Source organism: Homalodisca vitripennis, chromosome 8 (genome assembly GCF_021130785.1).
Source record: "Homalodisca vitripennis isolate AUS2020 chromosome 8, UT_GWSS_2.1, whole genome shotgun sequence".
NCBI lineage: Eukaryota > Metazoa > Arthropoda > Insecta > Hemiptera > Cicadellidae > Homalodisca > Homalodisca vitripennis.
Window position 1 is genome coordinate 32,418,884 of NC_060214.1, and position 22,297 is coordinate 32,441,180.

A 22,297-nucleotide genomic window follows, 5' to 3' on the forward strand; every position below is an offset into this window, starting at 1 on the left:
TAGACTAAGTGTATTTATTATGTACAGAATTAGTGTGTGATATAAATTATGTACAGAATAAATTGGAGGTGCCCTGTGTAGTTGTTGTTAACATAAATTACGGTCAATAGGTTTATAGAAATGGTTCTATAAGAAATTTCCCATTACTAGCTTCAATACCAATTTCCAAATGTTTTACTGTTTTGTTAGCATTTTAAACATAACAAATGTGCTTTTTGTGTACTATATTCAACTCAAGTGGGTCGTATAAAAGTATAGTAATTTTATTTTTAGGTGAACATTTCCAGCCAGAATATAAGAAAATCAACCCTCTAAGGAAAGTACCAGTTTTGGAGCACAATGGCACTATTATTAGGGAAAGGTAATTTTTCAGAACAGAATAATTTTATTGTCATTAAGCATATTTTTGCAATGGTTTGATAGACGTAGTTAATGCAAAATGTGGGACATGGTATGTAGAACATGTAACAGAGCTTAGAACTGCATTCTCATTAAACATATTTTTCAATGGTGTGATATACATAGTTAATGCAAAATGTGGGACATGGTATGTAGAACATGTAACAGAGCTTAGAATTGCATTGTCATTAACCATATTTTTGCAATGGTGTGATAAACATAGTTAATACAAAACGTAGGACATGTTATTAGAACTAACAGTGTAGCAGTTAACCCTCTTCTGTACGCGTTTAGTAGTGCTGATACACCCATAACAAGACCTATTTATCCAGCCGCTCTAGCAAAAAATGTAGTGCTTAACTTTTTACTTCACACAAAAGTTATCTTGTTAGCTACAAATTAATTTTAGTTTTGTTTTAAAGCTTAAAAACGTCCCTTGAAAACTAACACTGTTTGAAGTACCACATGTTTTAAAGGTAGTTATTAAGCTAATAAATCAAATATTTTTAGTTTTTTGTCTCCATTTGTAAAGTAACTATTATTTTTATGTTAAAGCTGAAAAAATACAAAGTAAAATAGTTTTAAAACAGCATACCTATAAGATTGACTTATGTCGAAGCTGAATGATAAATTCACGATCTATTTAGCTGCAACTTACAGATACAGATACAGATACAGATATACTTTATTCATGATCATTAAGAACAGAATATGTGTCAAATCAAATGTACAGAGAATAAACATATAAAATACAAGTCAAGCATCGGTATTTTGTCTTCTTGCAGCTTCAAAGTACTCCTTGAGGTTGTAGAAAGGATTTTGTTCAAGCCACTGTTGAAGCTGGTGTTTCAGGGTCCTTCCTCTAAGACCTTCGAATTGTCTTGGTAGGGAGTTGAATAGTTGACGTCCAATGTAAGATGGTTTTTTTGTATAGAATGTGGTGCGGTGGGTTGGCAGATAGTAGTTTCTTGCTTGTCGAGTACTGTAGCTATGGATGGCATCACATCTAGGTAGATCAAGGTTGTCAACATGAAGAGTAACAGCTTCAATGTATAATGCCACCACTGTCCGTATTTTGAGAGCTTTAAATGCTTCACGGCAGCTCTCCCTTGGTTGTAGATTAGCCAGGATTCGTATGGCTCTTTTTTGTAATACTAAAACCCTTTTGAGGTTTCCTTCAGATGTGCCTCCCCATAGGACTAGACCATATCGAATGTGGGCTTCAACTAGTGCATAGTAGGCTGTTCTAGCGATGTTCAGGCCTCCCAACATTTGCATACGTCTGACTACGTATATCCCTGTCCCAATCTGGCTACAAAGTTTGTTGATGTGACTTGTCCAAGCTAGATCAGAGTCTATTGTCATTCCTAATAGTCGTGCTTCCTGTTCCAATTTTATGTTGGGTACATGTGGTACAGGTTCTGTCCTACGGCTAAAATTTAATTGTATGGACTTTTTAGGATTTATTTTTAGGTCATTTTTGTCAGCATATTCAATTGCTTTGTTAAGGGTTGTGTTTATGTCATCAGAAAGGTCTTGAGATAGTTTATTTTTCACTATTACAGTAGTATCGTCAGCATACATGACACATTTGTTCTCAGTGCTGTCATTTATGAATTTAGGAAAGTCATTAGTTAAAAGGATGAACAAGACTGGACCAAGAATTGATCCTTGAGGTACACCCCTTTTGACTGGCAGTGGCTTTGATATAACTGAGCTTTTTATGTTGTTTTGAATTTGCTGTACTTCCACTCTTTGAGTCCGGCCTATTAAATAGGTCTTAAACCAATCCAATTCTCTGTGTGCCACTCCAAGAGATTCGAGCTTCTGTAGTATTAACTCATGTCCAAGGCAGTCAAATGCTTTCGAATAGTCGAGGAGAATTGCTGATACATAATTTGAGTCTTCTAGCTGGTCAATAATATATTCAGTTATATCTGTTAAGGCAGTGATTGTAGACCTACCCTCAAGGAAACCGTGCTGATTGTTGGTAATGAGACTGTGGTTTTTAAGATGAGACATCAGCTGAGAAAGTACTATTTTTTCAAATATTTTTGCAAAAGTTGAGATGTTTGATATTGGTCTGAAGTTGGCAATATCTGTCTTGGATCCTGATTTATGCTTAGGAAAGATTCTTGATTGTTTTAGGGATGAAGGGAATTTTCCCTGTACTAAAGATTTATTTATTAGGTAGGTCAGCGGCACAACAAGTTCCAGGGCACAGTGTTTTACAAATTTAGCTGGAATTTCATCTATTCCACAGGATAGTGATGGTTTCAAGGAATGTATTACATCTATAACTGTTGTAGGTGTGATTTCGGTAAAATGAAACATACAAGTATGTTGACTAGGAGGAGTTTTAGGTGATATGAGGTTTTTAGAGCTTTGAGGTTTTTGTAAGGTTTTGTCTGCTATTTCAGAAAAGAAGGTGTTGAAGTAGGATGCTAGTTTATCAGGTTGGTTTTCTGGTTTTCCGTTAATATCTATAGTCATCAATTCCATATCTGTTGTCTTCTTATTTTTCCTTTCTGAATTGATAACTTCCCACAGAGCTCGGGACTTGTTATGTGCAGAGTCAATGTATTCTGTAGTAGAATTTTGTCTAAGTTTCCTTAAATGTAAGTCATAATTTTGCTTTCTTTGAATCATGTCAAGTTTGTCTTCTGGTTTCCCTGAAATCTTAAACTTGTTTAATGCTTCTAGGTAGCTCTGTTTTAGTCGGTTTGCTAACTGATCGAATATAGTTTTGGGCTTGTGATTTGCTTTTGATCTTGATTTTTTCTTTGGGCATATTTCTTCAAGAGTACCTCTGATTATTCTTTGGAAGTTGTTATAAGAAATGTCAATATCAGCACTGCTGTATACAGTAATCCAATCTTCTTGTTGAAGGATTCGCTTTAGGGAGTTTAAGTTGTCCTGAGAGTAATTTCTCTTATATATTGAGGGCAGAGTTATCTTGTTTTCTGATATGTAAGTTAAGGTAAGTGTTTGCGCAGTATGGTCAGAGAGTCCTGTTTCAGAAACCGAGAATTGGATTAGCTGGTCATCTATATTAGTACAAATACAATCTATTGAAGTAGAAGTCATGGCCGTAATTCTAGTTGCAGGTAAGGGGAGTCTTCTTATATTATGGGTCAGTAATTCCTCTTCAAGTCTTCTGGTGTCCGCATGGTCTTCATCCAGTCTATCAATATTTATGTCCCCCATAACAATTACTGATTTTGATTGTGTTTGCGCATAGTCAAGAATATTAGATATTGATTCTATTGATGACTCTGCTGGACCTCCTGGTGATCTATAAATTCCTAGTAGGTAAAACAGGTGGTTACCACAATTTACAGAGATCATGGCTGCTTCACATACAAATTGTCTGCAGAGACTCGAAACATCTATATTCGTTGTTTTCATTTCTGTTAAAACATTCTTGAAGATGGCTACTCCTCCCAATTTCTGTTCTTCTCTACTGAAGTTTGCTAACAGTGAGTATCCAGTTATATTAGTATTTCTCAGTTTTGATGAATTTAATCCATGTTCAGTCAGAATTAAGAGAGATGGTTTAGTTTCTTGTAGGAGTTGGGTTAAATGTTCTGTTTTATTAGCCAAGCCTCTAATGTTTTGGTGAAGAACTGTTATGACCTTCTTAAGTTTGCCCGGTTTTGATTTTGAAATATTCTGCTTTTGTAACGGACATGGGGTGTTATGGTTTCTTCTAAAAAAGAATGTTGGTGTGAATTGATAAAAGGGATTTGGATGTCTTCTAAGATAGTTTTCTTATGAGTATCAGTATTTTTTAGGTTTTGTTGTCCAAGAAGTGTTTTATAAAAGTCAATATTTTCTGTAAAAAATTGTTCATGTGTTTGTCCAGTTTTCAAGATCCTGGCTGTAATTGGAGGTTTTATATTAATTTGTATTTTGGGCAATGTCCATACTTGATAGGTGCTCTGTTTTTGTGACGGGGTTTGACTATCTCCCCCACTCTTCCCTATTAGCTGGTCAGTTGTTACTTGGGCTAAGCCTTGTGTCGTCACTTGATAGGTGCTCAGTTTTGGGGTTTGCAGTTTTCTCCTGGAGTCTTTGGACAATGATTTATTAGCATTTTCGTCTGCTGGGGGTGTGCAAGGCTGTATATGGTCCGACCCCAGTGGTGTTTGTTTGTTTCGTGTGTTGTATGCAGAGTTGATAAAGATTCTTGATTTCTGCAGTTGTGATCCATGTCTTTGTCGCTTGGGGATTTTTTCAACATCAACGGTTTGTGTACGGTGAATTTTTACTTCTGAGGATTTGATTACTTCTTCAGTTTGGATTTCTGCAATTTCAAATCCAGAGATATCCGTTCTGTTTTTGATTTAGGTTTATTCCCTGAGAAGTTCTGTTTTCTCCTTTTGAGCACTGGGTAGGATCCATCAGAGTACTGGTGTATTATGGGTTTGACTACAATAATCTCAGAGTGTGTGCAACTTATGTTACGACTTGAAGACGTCATGTTTGTAACGGTACTGAAATATAACGGCAAATAACCATGAGCAGAAAGGTTTTATTTATTTATTTAAAAAAATGTTTAACACCAGTTGTGTTAGCCTATTGCTCATATTAGTAAGTTTTTTTTTTTTTTTAAAGGAGAGGCCGATCCCCTTTTAAGCCTTACTCTGCCCGCCCTCAATATGGGCCACTGGCCTGTGCGAGGATCTTATCAAACAGAATAAGGGGGAGAGTCGATACAGTACAAGGTCAATGGTACTGATAAAAAGTGCAGTGGTCACAGACAGGATTCGAACCTGCGTTATCTCTAACTCAGACCCAAAGTCCAACGACTTAGACCGCTCGGCCATCGGCACTCCCAAAAAGCAGAAAGGTATACAAGGAAAATAAAAATAAAAAAGAACAGGGAAATGTTCTGCAGTCGGAAATAGTTCCCAGTATTACATCTAGAGCGCAGCACTTGTCAGGGAACTAACATTTTCCATAGTTATAAATGGCTCATCAATTCGGACCACTTGCATATGGGAGGCGGCGTTTGGCCAGCGAGTTGACTTAGGCCTCTTGTATGGGAGAGTGTTCAAAACTTAATGAATTAGTATTACAAATTATAAGTAATTTATTCGTGCTTGATTTCAGTTAATTATCAGGGACCAACAGGGGGCTTTCTTAAAATCGTATTGTACATTTGTCTTTTTTTGCAATAATTCTTGATAGATAGGTCTTAGAGACTTGAAAATTGATATATTGGTTCTTCTTGGTCCAAGGAAGTACCCTATTGATTTTGGGGTAATAAAGTACAATCATATATTATTGCATAATCCCCAAAAAGTCAAGTACGTAACCATCTAGTTTCTGACACACCTAGACAACACTGCTCTGGTTCTCCAATTAAACATATTATCTAAATGTAAACCAAGTAATTTCACGCTGTCTTCATTTGGCTGTCATAGAGAAATTAATAATCTTTCGATTTTACTGTTATTCATAGCTAAATAATTTACTTTGAACTATCAAGACTTTTAAACATAATTTTATATTGGCCCTTATTTAAATTTTAAACTGTCGTTTAAAATAGTAACATCAGTATACAAAATACGATAGCTGTTCCAAAAGTAACCACCGTTTGTTTACAGTGCTGGTAGTAGTGCTGTCTTCTATACTCTAGCACGCACTGCCGGATAAGTGATTGTTTTTCGCAAGTCGGCGGGCTGATTTTTTAAATTGTTTTTTAACATCTTTAATTGAACGTAAGGCATGATAGGAGCTAACGCGTATGCACATTGCACTGGTCGCTTGTCGCTCGAATAGTTACCACGAAACGGACCTTACTTTCTGAATGACCTTGGTATATAATAAAATATGTTTATCTGATAGGTTGTTTTTTTAACAACAAAAGGGTGCATTTTACCAGCTTCTTCTTATTGGAGACTAAATGCTTAATATATGATCAAACACTCCAATAAATGAAAAATTTTTATTTTGTGAGGCCTTTCGTGCTCAAAGAACACATCGTCAGACCCACATAACTGAAATAAAAGTAAAGTAATAATACAAACAATTTAGATTTAAATAAAAACATATGTCTTGAAAAATACAAAGAGATAAGATTTTAAAGGCCAGGAAGTATGTCTACTGTATATATAAAAAAAACAGTAGCAGTCGTGGGACTGCCGATAGAAGTGAAAACGGAACTATTAAGTTGAGAGTAATTAACAATACGTTATAGTAGCAGTACATCTGTAATTGTAAATGTGACGCGTTTTTAATTTTCCAATTTTAAAATCCACGAAAAAATATTATCAAATAACTAGAAATCTTTTTTACCACGCTAGTAAGATAAATCTTATACCGTAATAATACTCATTTCATGATGAAGAGGTTAAATATTAAAAACATAATTAAAATGAATAATGCTAAATTTTAAATACAAATATACGTACAAATATTAAAAATGTTTAAAAATATATTCGTTGTTTTCATTATTCATTTATAAGTGAGTAAACACCGAGTGAACAACAGTGAGTTGAACACCGTTGTAAATAATACAGTTATTGCTACGGATAAAGTATATAATTGCAATAACAATTAAACCCACAATATTTTTAAAACTAATAAATTAGTTAAATTAACTTGGTTCTTTCGTAAAGGTATTTTTATTGCACAATAAACTAATTTATTGAGTTAATACGTTATCAATGAGCCAATGCGCCAACTACAGTTCCGGCAGAAACGTTCACTCATCACTTCATACGCTACTACAGGCTAAACTAAACTTCCAATAAAAAAATGATAAATTACAAAAAAAATATTCATCTATTTTCACACAACTTTCTTGCTGACAAATTTTGTCTGACCAAAAAATAAAAAAAATCCTCGCTTACTACTTTTTTCTTGTCATTGTAAACGCTATGTAAAATGTAAACAATAATCAAAATTATTTCGAAATTGTTTTTAATATTTAAAAATGTAACCAATAGAATGCCAATATTAAGAGCTTTAATTTGACGCATCTTACAGAATTGTACGACATTGGCTTCACTTTTAAATCGCGAGAGGAAGCCGTAAAGGTCACTGATTTTCGCAGTCTGTTTTCATACTCCACCGGGACAGTTTTAACACAGCGAGACTGACTTTTTCATGCAGGTTAGTAGTCCGTGGCCAAGTCTACGGTTAAAAAACACAGCGAGACTGACTTTTTCATGCAGGTTAGTATCATTAGCATGTCGGTGACGCGAACCGAGGATTTTACCCTCTACCAAAACGCTCAACGCGCCTAAAGAAGTTTTCACTTCAAAAACTTTACTTTTATTTCAGTTATGTGGGTCTGACGATGTGTTCTTTGAGCACGAAAGGCCTCACGAAATAAAAATTTTTCATTTATTGGAGTGTTTGATCATATATTAAGCAACAAAAGGGTGGTTACTTTTGGAATGGTTCTTGTATAGCAAAGTCAACTTTATTTACAAAATAGTTATGAAATAACCTACTGTATTCCTAAAATTAAAACTATTCCTTAATGTGTTTCTTAATGGAGAGATATTTCTTACAATGTGAACAGATTTTTTAATAAGTTAGAGAGCGAAATTCAATTTTTACTGAGATCCTTGTTTAGTAAATTTTACAATGAGAATTATACGAGTGTGTGTGTTGCTTAGTGTGGGCATATTCCGCTACCTATGCCGAGAGCTCGATATTCCCGATCACTGGTATCCAAAGGACAGCCTGCAGCAGGCAAAGGTTGATGAATACCTTGAGTGGCAGCATCTTAACACAAGACTGTTCTGTGCCATGTTCGTCCATTACAAGGTACACATTGTGGATGGTACAGTAAAACCCCGGTTAACCAAAATAAAAGGGGGGCAGCGATTTCGGATAACCAATATTTTGGCTAATCCAGTTACATATAAAAATAACAAATTAGAATGGGTGTGTAGGAGAGATGAATTATGTACGAACAATTTCTGTAAGTTTTAATTTGGGAATGGTGGCAGGAGTGGTGAAGATGACGAGTAGAAGCGATGTCAGTCGGCCGGCATGGCGCTGACACAGCACAATGGTGGGTGCTGATGCAGTGCAGTGATGGTTGGTGAGGGAGGGGGAGGGTGACTCATCTCAAAGACACATTATTTGCCCAACCAGTCGCTACAGCTGTGCGTCACAAACACATCTGCTTTTTTTTGCCCAGAAGTGGAGGTTTTGTGCTGTGAAGTGCTACTGAATATAAACTATTTCGCTCAAATATACATGTTATCATTCATGAAATTGTTTATGTTGACTGTGTTACGATTGTTCCTAATTTTGTTAACTGGGGTTTTACTGTAATTGTTAAAATTAGTGCGATATAATCTCTCCATTTTCAACTAATCACTGACCACACCAAATAAAATACCACACTGTGTATATACCATAGAACTCTCTATTCACCGAGCTGTAAAATCACCAAGCTCTCCATAACCACACAGTAAATCTCCACACCAGCTACGCTGTACAGTTTCCCATGACCACAAAGTAAAATCGTACACTGACTTCATTGCAAACTTTTCATCAACTGCGCTGTTATATTCGCTGCTAATCAAGCTGTAACACTTTGCAAAATCATTGTGAAGAATTGATATGGCAATAATGTGTATTTGTTTAAATAATATAAAATGTAACCAATCTTTTGAACGCAAGCATGCTATGATGTGTTAATCGGCAACAATAGTGTTACTACAGTTATGCAGCGACAAGACAGTCTCACAATCAAACTTTTACTATTTTACACTTGTACTGCAGTCTGGTAGATAGCAATGCAAGATACTGCACAGACTGTGAACTCTTCTTATTCTTATCCAGCTCATGTTTAATGGTTTTGGTTGGCATAACTGTATAATATATTTAATTTTTCTTTTATTGTAACTAGCTGATATTTGTTGTTTTGACAAACGTTACGTGCACACTCATAGCTATAGCAAAGTGTCTGTAGCAGTGAAAGCTAAATAGTGTTCTAGGTCATTGTTAATAATTAAAACTACACTGTATCTCAAAAATATTTTTTCAAGGTGACAACTGCACTTATATATTTTACATGACCTATATTGTATGGATAAATATGGACTGTATTGTAATAATAAATACTTTTTTGCTAAAATAGAACGCAAGCTATTGTAATTGTGAAGGAAACAGGATTTTTCCGGACATTTGCCATCGTTCAGTGAAACAAGAAAACAGTAACACTACGTTTCGAGATCTGCAATCTGATCTCTTCTTCAGGTAAAGAACTAACCTAATACATAATTACAAACTAGGTTAAAATAAACAAATCTTACTAAAGCGTTGTGGCACGCCTAAGTCAGGAATCACAACCTACATGTTGTTGTCAACTTCACTAACACTAAAGACATGCACTTAATACAAAACTATACAAAACACTAATCATTAAAACTAAACTACGGAATATAGGTCACAATACGTCTTCACTCGTTTACTAACCACCTACGACTGACCAGAGGGACTAGCCAATGGCAATCGTGACGGCTGGCTAAAACAAGATGGCGGAAATACAAGGGAAGGGGAACAGGAATGGGCCCTTTCGTTATTATTGGTTCATGCGAGATGAACTTCTTAAAACCATATTGTGACTCCGCATTGGTTTATTACTAATATCCGATCCGTTTGATACTTTTGGTTTTCTCTTTAGTTCATTTTTTAGAATTGGCAACCAAAGCGGCCTAATCTCGACTGATGGTTGACTGATTGGTTGGTCTGCCAATTTAATGTATGTTGCCTCAATTAATTTCCTTTTGAAGAAATGTGGTTCCCGATGTATTATGTGGGCTTCATCCCAATTCATATGATGGTCTTCGGACCAACAATGGTGTGCAATTTTTGACTTTTCTGTGAAACCCTTTCTCGTGTTTTCTTTGTGTTCTTTTATCCTTACGTTTAGTGGTCTTTTTGTCTCGCCTATGTATTCCCTATTGCAGCTACATTTTATACTGTAAACACAGTTTTTGGAATCCTGTGTGCCATTTTTTGGTTTTGTTTTTACGAGACTTTGTCTAAGAGTGTTGTGTGTTTTAAACGCGGTTCTAATGTTGTACTTTCTACCTACTCTTCTAATTTTCTCCGATAATCCCGGCACATAAGGGATTGACATAAACGCAAATTTATCACAATTCTGTTTTTCTGACTCAGGAATGATTCTTCTGGTTCGTTTGCACTTATTAATTACTAATTGAGGGTATCCATTGCTTCTGAGATCCGATTCAATTTTCTTAAATTCTTCTTTTAGTCCATCTTTATCTGAGCACAAGCTCTTTGCTCTATCAAACAACGAGTAGGCTACTCCTTCTTTGACAGATTTTTGATGGTTGGATTGATAATTTAAATATTTTCCTGTGTGTGTTATCTTTCGAAAAACAGTTGTCTTAAGGACATCCCTATCTCTTAATACACACACATCCAAAAAGGGAAGCTTGTTTTGGACTTCCACTTCCATTGTGAGGCGGATGGAAGGAGAAATACTATTAATGTGATTCAAAAAATTATTTAATTCAATGTCTCCATGAGAAAAAATAACAAAGGTATCATCCACATACCTCCACCAAATCTTCGGTTTGAACTGAGCTGAAGCCAAAGCTTTTCGCTCGAATTCCTCCATAAAGATATTGGCGAAAATAGGAGACAGTGGAGAACCCATTGCCATCCCCTCATCTTGACGGTAAATTTTACCCTCTAACTCAAAATAATTGCATTGAGTGCATAGTTCTAACAGTTCCATAATTACTGGCACGGGAAGTTTAGTTCTATCCTTTAATGTTTGGTCTTCTTTGAGACGTGATTTAATAATTCCGAGAGTTTCTGGAACTGGTACATTTGTAAATAGACTTTCGACATCAAAACTTACCAGTTTATCAGTTTCAGTCAACTTTAGGGATTTTGACTTCTCTACGAAATCCCTGGAATTTTTGATGAAAGAGTCAGTTTTTCCTACCAATGGCGTTAAGATGTCCAAGAGGACTTTAGACAATTCCCTGCAAGGTGAATCACGAGAACTAATGATGGGCCGAAGAGGGATGGTAGGTTTGTGGATTTTGGGAAGGCCATACATATGGGGGATTTTTGAGTGGTGAGGAGTTAATTTAGATCTAAATTTATCTGAAAAAAATTCTTTGTTTTCTTAAGGTGTTTGCTACTTTGCGTTCAAATGAATCAGTCGGGTCTTTATTTAAAACTGTATATTTGCCAGTATTTAAAGTTTCCGCAATCTTTTCTTTATACGCTACTGAGTCAAGTACCACAGTAGCGTTGCCTTTGTCGGCAGGTAAGATTTTGACCGTGTCGTCTTTCCCAAGGATCGACCTGGCCTTTTTCTCCTCTATTGTCAAATTGGGTTTTGTGGGAGGAATTTTTCTGAGTAAAAGACTGGCCTCACAACGAAACCGGTCTCAGAAGAAAAAAGAATTGATTCTCGGTACGGACCCGGAACCAGTAAACAAATCAAAGACCTTGAGAGTTTGCATCTTAAATTAACTAAACACATTAATCATTTAACTTTCTTGCATAAATGTAAGGTTGAAGACCTTATGCCTATAGGGTTAACTCTAAAAACTCCTTTTCATAGTAGGAAAGCCAGTAAAATTTTGTCTTCTGCTTCTAAATCTTTACTTAAAGAAAGAATTGCATATCATCATCGTGAAAGATACCTCCTCCAAAATAGTATTGAGTGTAAAAAAACTGAATTAAAAACACTGATCGGTACAGAATTCAACAACATTCTCGAAAGCATCCAAAATAGATGTATAAAAGTTTCTGAAACAGATAAGAAAAAGAAAATCTCCAAACTGGAAAAAATTAGGCCTAAAAAATGTGATTTGCCTAAGGATGGCAACGTGAATACGGATGCAAATAATAAAAATGTAATCAACCTCTCTTCAAAAATCCTGAATGAAGCGGAAATATCAGTCTTATCCAAGGGTTTAAACTTTTCTGTGGCACAAAAATCGGTAAAGGCACTGGATTTTGTAACTGGAATCGAGTCGGCTGTTTCACAGTTACCTGAGGAACAGGGTGACCGGTTTCGTTGTGAGGCCAGTCTTTTACTCAGAAAAATTCCTCCCACAAAACCCAATTTGACAATAGAGGAGAAAAAGGCCAGGTCGATCCTTGGGAAAGACGACACGGTCAAAATCTTACCTGCCGACAAAGGCAACGCTACTGTGGTACTTGACTCAGTAGCGTATAAAGAAAAGATTGCGGAAACTTTAAATACTGGCAAATATACAGTTTTAAATAAAGACCCGACTGATTCATTTGAACGCAAAGTAGCAAACACCTTAAGAAAACATAAAGAATTTTTTTCAGATAAATTTAGATCTAAATTAACTCCTCACCACTCAAAAATCCCCCATATGTATGGCCTTCCCAAAATCCACAAACCTACCATCCCTCTTCGGCCCATCATTAGTTCTCGTGATTCACCTTGCAGGGAATTGTCTAAAGTCCTCTTGGACATCTTAACGCCATTGGTAGGAAAAACTGACTCTTTCATCAAAAATTCCAGGGATTTCGTAGAGAAGTCAAAATCCCTAAAGTTGACTGAAACTGATAAACTGGTAAGTTTTGATGTCGAAAGTCTATTTACAAATGTACCAGTTCCAGAAACTCTCGGAATTATTAAATCACGTCTCAAAGAAGACCAAACATTAAAGGATAGAACTAAACTTCCCGTGCCAGTAATTATGGAACTGTTAGAACTATGCACTCAATGCAATTATTTTGAGTTAGAGGGTAAAATTTACCGTCAAGATGAGGGGATGGCAATGGGTTCTCCACTGTCTCCTATTTTCGCCAATATCTTTATGGAGGAATTCGAGCGAAAAGCTTTGGCTTCAGCTCAGTTCAAACCGAAGATTTGGTGGAGGTATGTGGATGATACCTTTGTTATTTTTTCTCATGGAGACATTGAATTAAATAATTTTTTGAATCACATTAATAGTATTTCTCCTTCCATCCGCCTCACAATGGAAGTGGAAGTCCAAAACAAGCTTCCCTTTTTGGATGTGTGTGTATTAAGAGATAGGGATGTCCTTAAGACAACTGTTTTTCGAAAGATAACACACACAGGAAAATATTTAAATTATCAATCCAACCATCAAAAATCTGTCAAAGAAGGAGTAGCCTACTCGTTGTTTGATAGAGCAAAGAGCTTGTGCTCAGATAAAGATGGACTAAAAGAAGAATTTAAGAAAATTGAATCGGATCTCAGAAGCAATGGATACCCTCAATTAGTAATTAATAAGTGCAAACGAACCAGAAGAATCATTCCTGAGTCAGAAAAACAGAATTGTGATAAATTTGCGTTTATGTCAATCCCTTATGTGCCGGGATTATCGGAGAAAATTAGAAGAGTAGGTAGAAAGTACAACATTAGAACCGCGTTTAAAACACACAACACTCTTAGACAAAGTCTCGTAAAAACAAAACCAAAAAATGGCACACAGGATTCCAAAAACTGTGTTTACAGTATAAAATGTAGCTGCAATAGGGAATACATAGGCGAGACAAAAAGACCACTAAACGTAAGGATAAAAGAACACAAAGAAAACACGAGAAAGGGTTTCACAGAAAAGTCAAAAATTGCACACCATTGTTGGTCCGAAGACCATCATATGAATTGGGATGAAGCCCACATAATACATCGGGAACCACATTTCTTCAAAAGGAAATTAATTGAGGCAACATACATTAAATTGGCAGACCAACCAATCAGTCAACCATCAGTCGAGATTAGGCCGCTTTGGTTGCCAATTCTAAAAAATGAACTAAAGAGAAAACCAAAAGTATCAAACGGATCGGATATTAGTAATAAACCAATGCGGAGTCACAATATGGTTTTAAGAAGTTCATCTCGCATGAACCAATAATAACGAAAGGGCCCATTCCTGTTCCCCTTCCCTTGTATTTCCGCCATCTTGTTTTAGCCAGCCGTCACGATTGCCATTGGCTAGTCCCTCTGGTCAGTCGTAGGTGGTTAGTAAACGAGTGAAGACGTATTGTGACCTATATTTCGTAGTTTAGTTTTAATGATTAGTGTTTTGTATAGTTTTGTATTAAGTGCATGTCTTTAGTGTTAGTGAAGTTGACAACAACATGTAGGTTGTGATTCCTGACTTAGGCGTGCCACAACGCTTTAGTAAGATTTGTTTATTTTAACCTAGTTTGTAATTATGTATTAGGTTAGTTCTTTACCTGAAGAAGAGATCAGATTGCAGATCTCGAAACGTAGTGTTACTGTTTTCTTGTTTCACTGAACGATGGCAAATGTCCGGAAAAATCCTGTTTCCTTCACAATCCTTCCATCGTCAAAAATAACCTTTAAACAAAGGACTATTGTAATTTATGTGTAAAACCAACAAACATTGATTATACAGTACTTCCTAGTTGCTAAAACATAATTATAATTTAGCATGTAAATGGGTTAATGTTTTTAAGTATCACGTCAGTGGTAAAAGATTTAGTTTACACAATTATTACAGTTATATTTTTCTGAATTACAAGTGTTAAGTGTCAGTGTAAGGAACTATTATTGTACCTGTGAAAATTACCGTTTCCCCATCTTCACTGACATTTTTCAGGTTTTGAAACCAAAGTTTGCCGGTGAGCCCCAAGACGAAAAGATGGTTTCATACGCCTTCAAAGGAATGCAAAGCACTCTGGATGTTATCAGCAATGTTTGGCTAAAGGATCGGAAATATCTCTGTGGTGACAAGATTAGCATTGCCGACCTCTTGGGCGTGTGCGAGTTGGAACAACCAAGTAAGCCCTATTCTCCTCCCTCATGTCATAACCTCTTGAAAGGCAAAGTTAATGGACATACCAATAAAAAATCAATCAGTAGTTAATTTTTAACAATTTTTAAAAACACATGAAATTAAAATATTTATTTGGGTCTATTATTACAAACTACATTCGTATTCGTCTCACCAACTATGTGCCTCCACCGCTGCTCCTGGAAGACCTTGTTTCTTGCCTAGCAAAAAAACTGAAAACTACATAAAATAGTAATCTTTACTAGTACTTATTAACATCTATGTTTACCATCGCAATTAATAGTATTTCCACAAACTACGTAAGTTCTACTTGAAATTGTTGGCCTATAAGTATTCTACTGATTTTTAACGTAAAACTTTCTAAATTCATAAAATTCATCCAAAATCGACTACCTGAAGATTTTTAGTTTAAAATTGTAATTTAATTTCTGTACAACAATTTTATTATTATAAATAAAATACTTTTTCTGCTTCCATACATCAAATTCTTTGGTCATCTAGTTTATAAATCAGTTTTCAAAATTAAAAATTAAGGAAAAAATTAATTTGATTCATTTTGTTGGTGCTGCTCCGTGGTGGCTCAGTTTGGATCTAATCCCAGCACATTAGCCTTAAATTTTAATTACATAGAATTTAAATTTGTCAATATAACTTCATAGATAACACTGTTACTAATTCCTTTAATTCACATTTGCTGTATATTATGCCTCTTTTGCTGCTTGTCTAATTTAATTTGCTAAATTAAATGTTTGTTAAAAGGTTTTAATAAAGTAAGTTCATAAATCAGATTCTTTTAATGTCAATTTTGAGTTTCTTTTTGATTGGGAAACTAAATGTTTTTAAGATTGCTTATCATGCGAAATTGGTTCATACATGTCATATTAATTCTATTGGTTCATTTGTGTATCATTGTCTATTATTATTTAACCCTCGAGCTGGCAGTTGAAATATCCTCAAGTGGCAGGCCATTTTGAGGTGTTTTGCAGTAGTATCGGTTTTTTATTTTTTTAAAATATAATTTGATTATAAACCTATATGTGTTATATATAATTTTTTTCACAAGGAAATGTACGTTTTAGTAATGCAAATGAAAACCCCAAAATATAAAAAATTTATCACTTTTTTACTAAGTTTATTTCCAAAAATCAAAAAAATTTATGTAAAAGAGGTGGGGGTGCACATATAAAAGACATATTGTGTGAAAAAAAAATATTTCCAAAATACCCAAAATGTTACATAGTTTTAGAAAATGTATAGTTTACTACATTTGTTTTATTAAAACAATTATGAAATACTATAAACTGAAGAAAATACAAAACGGCTAAATTCGTTGCTATGGATACGACTGTGTTATAAAATTCATCAAAACCTTATTTATTACCCGTAAAATTCATAAAATACACTAAAATATAGAACAAAACATGCTCTACAAAATAAAAATATTAATTGAATAAAAAAATACAAAATAAATAAATAGATTGAGGGGTCTGGCAATTGTATGGTAGTGCCAGAAGGACCCGGTATCGGTGACAGTCTCGATAGGCCTACTTCACTTGCAGCCTCTGTTAGGCCTATGCCTGTTCCCAATGGGCTAGGGCATCGAGAGTCATCACTCTCATAATCATTTTCTGATATATAATTATCACTACTGCCAGAAGAAAAATCCATTACACTGTCGTCAATATCATCACCGTCATGCTGCCCGTCAGACTCATGTTCACTGTCTGCATCTGAATTAGCTCCGAGTTCTCTCAGATCAAAGGATTTGTCTGCTAAGTTTTCAGACATTTCTAGGTTATGCAGAGCCTATAAAAATAAATAAAGAAGTTTTATATCATGATCATCGCATATGAAAATGATCCTAAAGCTAACTAAAACTATCACAACACTGCACATAGCCTAGATTACAAAGGCTCACTAATATCTTTTTTTCACATATATTTCTTCATAAAATCACAAAATAAACTGATAAAACACAATCTACGAGAATTTATACACATAAATAAACCCACTTATTACATAAAAACACTTATTTCATGTAATAATCTTACGTTTTAGATGGACAAGAATAACGCTACTGGGTAACAATACAACAATGGCTGACTACAAACAACTCTCGTTTTCAATATATCATAGTTACATCCTGGCTACTAACAAAACAAAACAAAATACATCGATCAAATCAGCAACTGATTTCTGATTCCAGTGGTATATGGAATCATGGCAGTTTAGTTTGTGTATTGATTATAACAAATGTCAAACGGGCACGTGTCAAATCGACTGATTTTCAGGCGACTGCCACTACAGAAACATTAATTTCAACTGACAATCAGGCGACTGCCAGTTGTAGAGTTGATACATGACTATGCCTATTTCATTATTTGTAAAATGTGATCAATGGCAATAAAAATTATGATTATGATTATGATTGTGGATATTATGCAAACATTATTGTCCTAGGTTGTGTTTCAGACTTTTGACAATAGACAAATTTCTTCATGTACATATTCTTCAAGAATAGTAATAGTCATATATGTTTAAAACATAACAGTTAAATATATGAAAATTAATGTTGTTGACAATACGTGATAGGATGTGTCTTGAAATCTCCATTCTTCCCTGCATGCTTCCAGAAGTTCTTCAAGGTGTAAAATGGCTGGTCTACAAGGAAGTTGTGTAGTTTCCTCTTCAGAGATTCTCTCTTTAGTCTTTTAAGAGTGTTTGGTAGAGTGTTCCACAGAATCAGAATCAGAATCAGAATCAGAATTTTTTATTGCCGTTACAAATGTGGGTATGCATGGCATCGTCATCTCATACAAAACAAATTGTATTATAAAAGTAAAATATTCATAACTAGACTATGTTTAGCTTCAATATGATCTATAACTTCCTCTAAACTGTATGCTGCTAGATTTACTAAGATATTTTTTAAGCATTTCTTAAACCTAATAAAATCTAGACATTTAATATGATTTGGTAACATGTTATAAATTTTAATACCTATCTCTACAAAACTATTTTTGGTACATTGGTAGGTACAGTAGTTTACTCTAAGATTAGAACAATTTCTAGTAAAGTAATTATGTATAGAGCTATTTACTGTTATTGTCTGCAAGTTATTTTTAACATACAGTAATACATCCAGAACAAATATAGAAGGCACAGTCAACACCTCTAATTGTCTAAACAAAGGTTTGCAATGGGTTCTATTGTTTACATTACACATTATCCTAATAGCTCTCTTCTGCAATATCAAAAGTCTTTTGGTGTTAGGATCATTGCCCCATACAATAACTCCATAGGACAAATGACTCTGGATGTGTGCATAGTATACTGCAGTTAATGTTTCAATATTTACAATTAATCTCAATCTTAACAACATAAAAAATGCCTTTTGCTAATTTTTTACATAAAACTTCTATATGTCTGTTCCATTTCAGATTCTCTTGGAGGTGAACACCTAGAAACTTTACATTATCATGGTTAGGTTTATGTTGCAAACTAAAAATTAATCTCCTGAGTTTCTCATGGTTTATACACAGAGGACGTTCGCCGCACACCAATCATTCACAATTGAGTTAGCGACTAATAGAGAATCATTTACTACATTAAGATTTTTACCATTCAGTAAGATTGCTAGGTCGTCTGCAAACATGTATGATCTTGTCACATTGTTATTTATGGAGGCTGGCAGGTCATTTACATAAATTATAAATAATCTACAGGTCCCAAAATGGATCCTTGTGGAACCCCTGCTGTAACTGCATTGTATTGAGAAGAGCTTCCATTAAAAGCAACCATTTGATATCTCTCTTTGAGATATGATTTAAAAAAATTGTAAAGACAGATCATCAAAACCATAATACTTTAAGTTTATCTAACAAAATTTCATGATTTACCGTGTCGAAGGCTTTAGACATGTCGAAGAACTTGCCTATGACCACTTTTTTTATCATCTACACCATAAATACAGTTCTTCATAAATTTTACAATAGCATTTAGTGTTCCTCTCTTAGGCCTAAAAACCAAACTGACTATCTGATAACAATAGGTTACTTTCAAAATACTGAATTACTTGCCTATTTATTATTACCTCAAACACTTTTTGAAACAATTGGAATTATCGAGACAGGTCTAAAACCTCTTATGTTCTTTCCGTGAACCTTTTTTATACAGTGGTATAACCTTTGCCAGCTTAAGGCACCTTGGAAATGTACCATTATAATACAAAGATTCAAGAGATAGGCTAGAGCTTCGGCAATAAAAGGTGCAGCAAGTTTCAACTGCTCAGAATTAAAACCATACACATCCAGACATGAACTATTACTTAACAAATTAATAGCATCATACATCTGTTCAACCTTTACTTCAGTAATACTAAATTCACAGTTAGACACATTACAACTTAACTTACTTAAATAGTATGACATAGACTGACTAGAAAAAGGCACATTAGCAATGAGATCATTTACAACTATTCACAAAAAAGTTATTGAAATCACAAGCTGTTAGACTACTTCCAACTTCTGTACTTTTAGACCTATCACTATTACTTATATTTTCATTAATAATAGACCACATAATTTTAGGTTTATTTTTAGCAGATGACACCCTCTCACAATTAAAACGTAGCTTACAACTTCTAACATCGCTTTTATATTTCTTCTTTAATTTCATATAACATTCTTTAAAGTAGGTTATGCCTGTAGACTTATACTGAGCATACATATATAAACAACTTTCCTTAAGTTCTTTGAGGTCTGTATTATACCAAGAGGGAAGTTTACAATAATCCCTAACAGCTGGTACATACTTAATAGGAAAAGCAATATTCACAATGTTTCATAAATTTATTTAAAAAAATAGTCTAAAAAAATAGTCAAATTTATCATCTATGCTATTTAACTCATACAGAACAACCAGTTATAATTTTACTTTTTTACACAGTTTTTGGCCGAATGTTAGATGGCTTTTCTTCAAAAAGTGCTGTATGGTGTGAAGGCAGAACAAAGTCAGCTGCGTGACGTATGTTATGTGAGTGGAGGTTCTTCCTTGCTTAGAATTCTGCTGATGAGCATGCAGAATTACTCTGTCAAAGTTCAGACTAGTAATGGTCATTATTCCCATGGATTGGAAAGCATACTTGTAGCTTTATTGGGTTTCAAGATCAGCAAGGGTTCTTATGGCTTTTTACCGTAGTATGAGCACCCTGTTGAGATTTTTAGCTGAGGATCCATCCCACACGATAAGCCTGTATCTCATATAGGTTTCCACTAATGAAAGGTAAGCTGTCCTTGGTGCATATTTCCAATCCATTTTATCCACCAACATATATGCCAGTGCTGATTTTTATAGAGGCTGTCTACTTGCTTAGTCCAGGTGAGATTCCCATCCATATGGACACCAAGGAATCTTGCATGGCTTTCAGTTTTTATGTCAGATATGTTGGGAGTGTGGTCCTTTTTTAACTGAAATCTACGTGTATTGTTTTGAATGGGTTAACACCCATTTTTTTTCCTCTACAATATTTCAGAGCCTTATTTAGTGGATGCAGTAACATACACTCCTTCAGCAGTGGTATTTAATCAAGAGTGTTGATCTGCATACATCACACAAGTAGTATTGTGGTCTTGGAGGTATGTTGGGAAATCATTGATAAAAAGAACAAAGAGAACTGAACCTAGGACGGATCCTTGAGGTAATCCTTGTGTAACATGCATTGGGTGCGATTAATATGAGTTTGAAAGGCCAAGTTTAGTGCTCTGCACCTCAACTATTTGGGATTGTCTTGATAGATAACTTGAGGACCAGTTGTTGAATGTACCTCTGATTCCAAAAATATAATGGTTTCCTTGAGATCAAATCATGTTGTAGGCAGTCAAGGGTTTTACTGTAGCCAATGAAAAGTGCAGATATGTAATTTTATTTGTCAATTTAATCAATGGTTTACTAAACAAGGCTAATAATGGCAGAAGTGGTAGATTGTCCTTTCAAGAACCTATGATGGGATTTGGTAATTAGATTGAATTACTGTATGTTTCATAAGTTTGTTAAGAACAACTTATTTCCACCCATATAACTTTTTTCTTTTAAAAAAGTGATATGGGTCGATAATTTTGTACTTCAGTTGTTGGTCCTATTTTGTTTTGGATACAGTTTGAATATTTTCCATCCAGTGGGAAATTGACCAAGGGTAAATGATTTGCTTATAATGCTCACTAAAGGTGGTGTCAGCACATTGTTTTACGAGTATTGATGAATATTCTTCTACTCCACTCAGTGGTATTGATTTAAGGGAGTTTATGACAGCTCTTGCTTCTTTATTGTTAGTTGGGGTTAAAATTAATGAAGTTTGGTACTCATCTATTTTCAGCAGGTTGTCATTTTGGTTTCCTAAGATCTGTTTTAAAGTCAATTCAGCTACCTTAGTAAAAAAAGTGTTCTGAAACTTCAGCAGCATTGTCAATTATTTCATTATTTGTTTGCAATACAGATTTGAGATTACAACTGTTGTTGTCCGTTTCTTTTACTGTTTATTACATTCCATAGAGCTTTGCTTTCCATAGGAGGTTTGCCCACTATGTAGCCTCTCTTATTGAATTTCAAACTTGATAGATCAATTGTTAATGGTTCTAATTTTCTTTATTAAAAAAACTGACCTCCACGGAAATTGATTAAAGGAATTTTTATTTTACAGGACTTGGAGGTTATGATGTGGGCAAAGACCGGCCGATTCTGAAAGCCTACATGGAGAGAGTGCGTGGGGACTTGCAACCTCATTATAGTGAAGTTATGAAGCGATTTGACAAATTTTTATCAAAATATGGTGATCTTATCGCTAAATTGTGAGATATTCAAGGTGTATTAATTATAGTAATTGGTTTAGTATGAACTTTTTTCACTTTAAGATTTTTTTATGATTGTATAGAATTGGCAATTAATTTACTAGATCAAGATTCTCTACATTCTTCAACTGTCTAAAAATTATGGCATTAAGATTTTTTTTTAAGTTTTCAACATTTAATTCATAATTGCATGATTAAATGAATTATCTCCAAGTACAATCAATGCCAAAGCAAGATATTCTTCAAGCTGTTTACATTATA

General features: G+C 34.7%; 1 protein-coding gene across 5 annotated transcripts in view; it reads left to right on the forward strand.

Moving 5' to 3' along the window:
• The window catches only part of LOC124367503 (glutathione S-transferase theta-1-like), a 34,953-nt gene extending 12,857 nt beyond the window's left edge, over positions 1 to 22,096 (forward strand). For all 5 annotated transcript variants that reach the window (XM_046824365.1, XM_046824364.1, XM_046824367.1 and 2 more), the window contains 4 exons: positions 274 to 361; positions 8,034 to 8,184; positions 14,997 to 15,177; positions 21,889 to 22,096. In XM_046824365.1, the coding sequence (XP_046680321.1) occupies positions 274 to 361; positions 8,034 to 8,184; positions 14,997 to 15,177; positions 21,889 to 22,040 (572 nt within the window). In that variant the 3' untranslated portion in view covers positions 22,041 to 22,096. The remainder of the gene's footprint in view (positions 1 to 273; positions 362 to 8,033; positions 8,185 to 14,996; positions 15,178 to 21,888) is intronic.
• Positions 22,097 to 22,297: the final 201 nt, after the last annotated feature.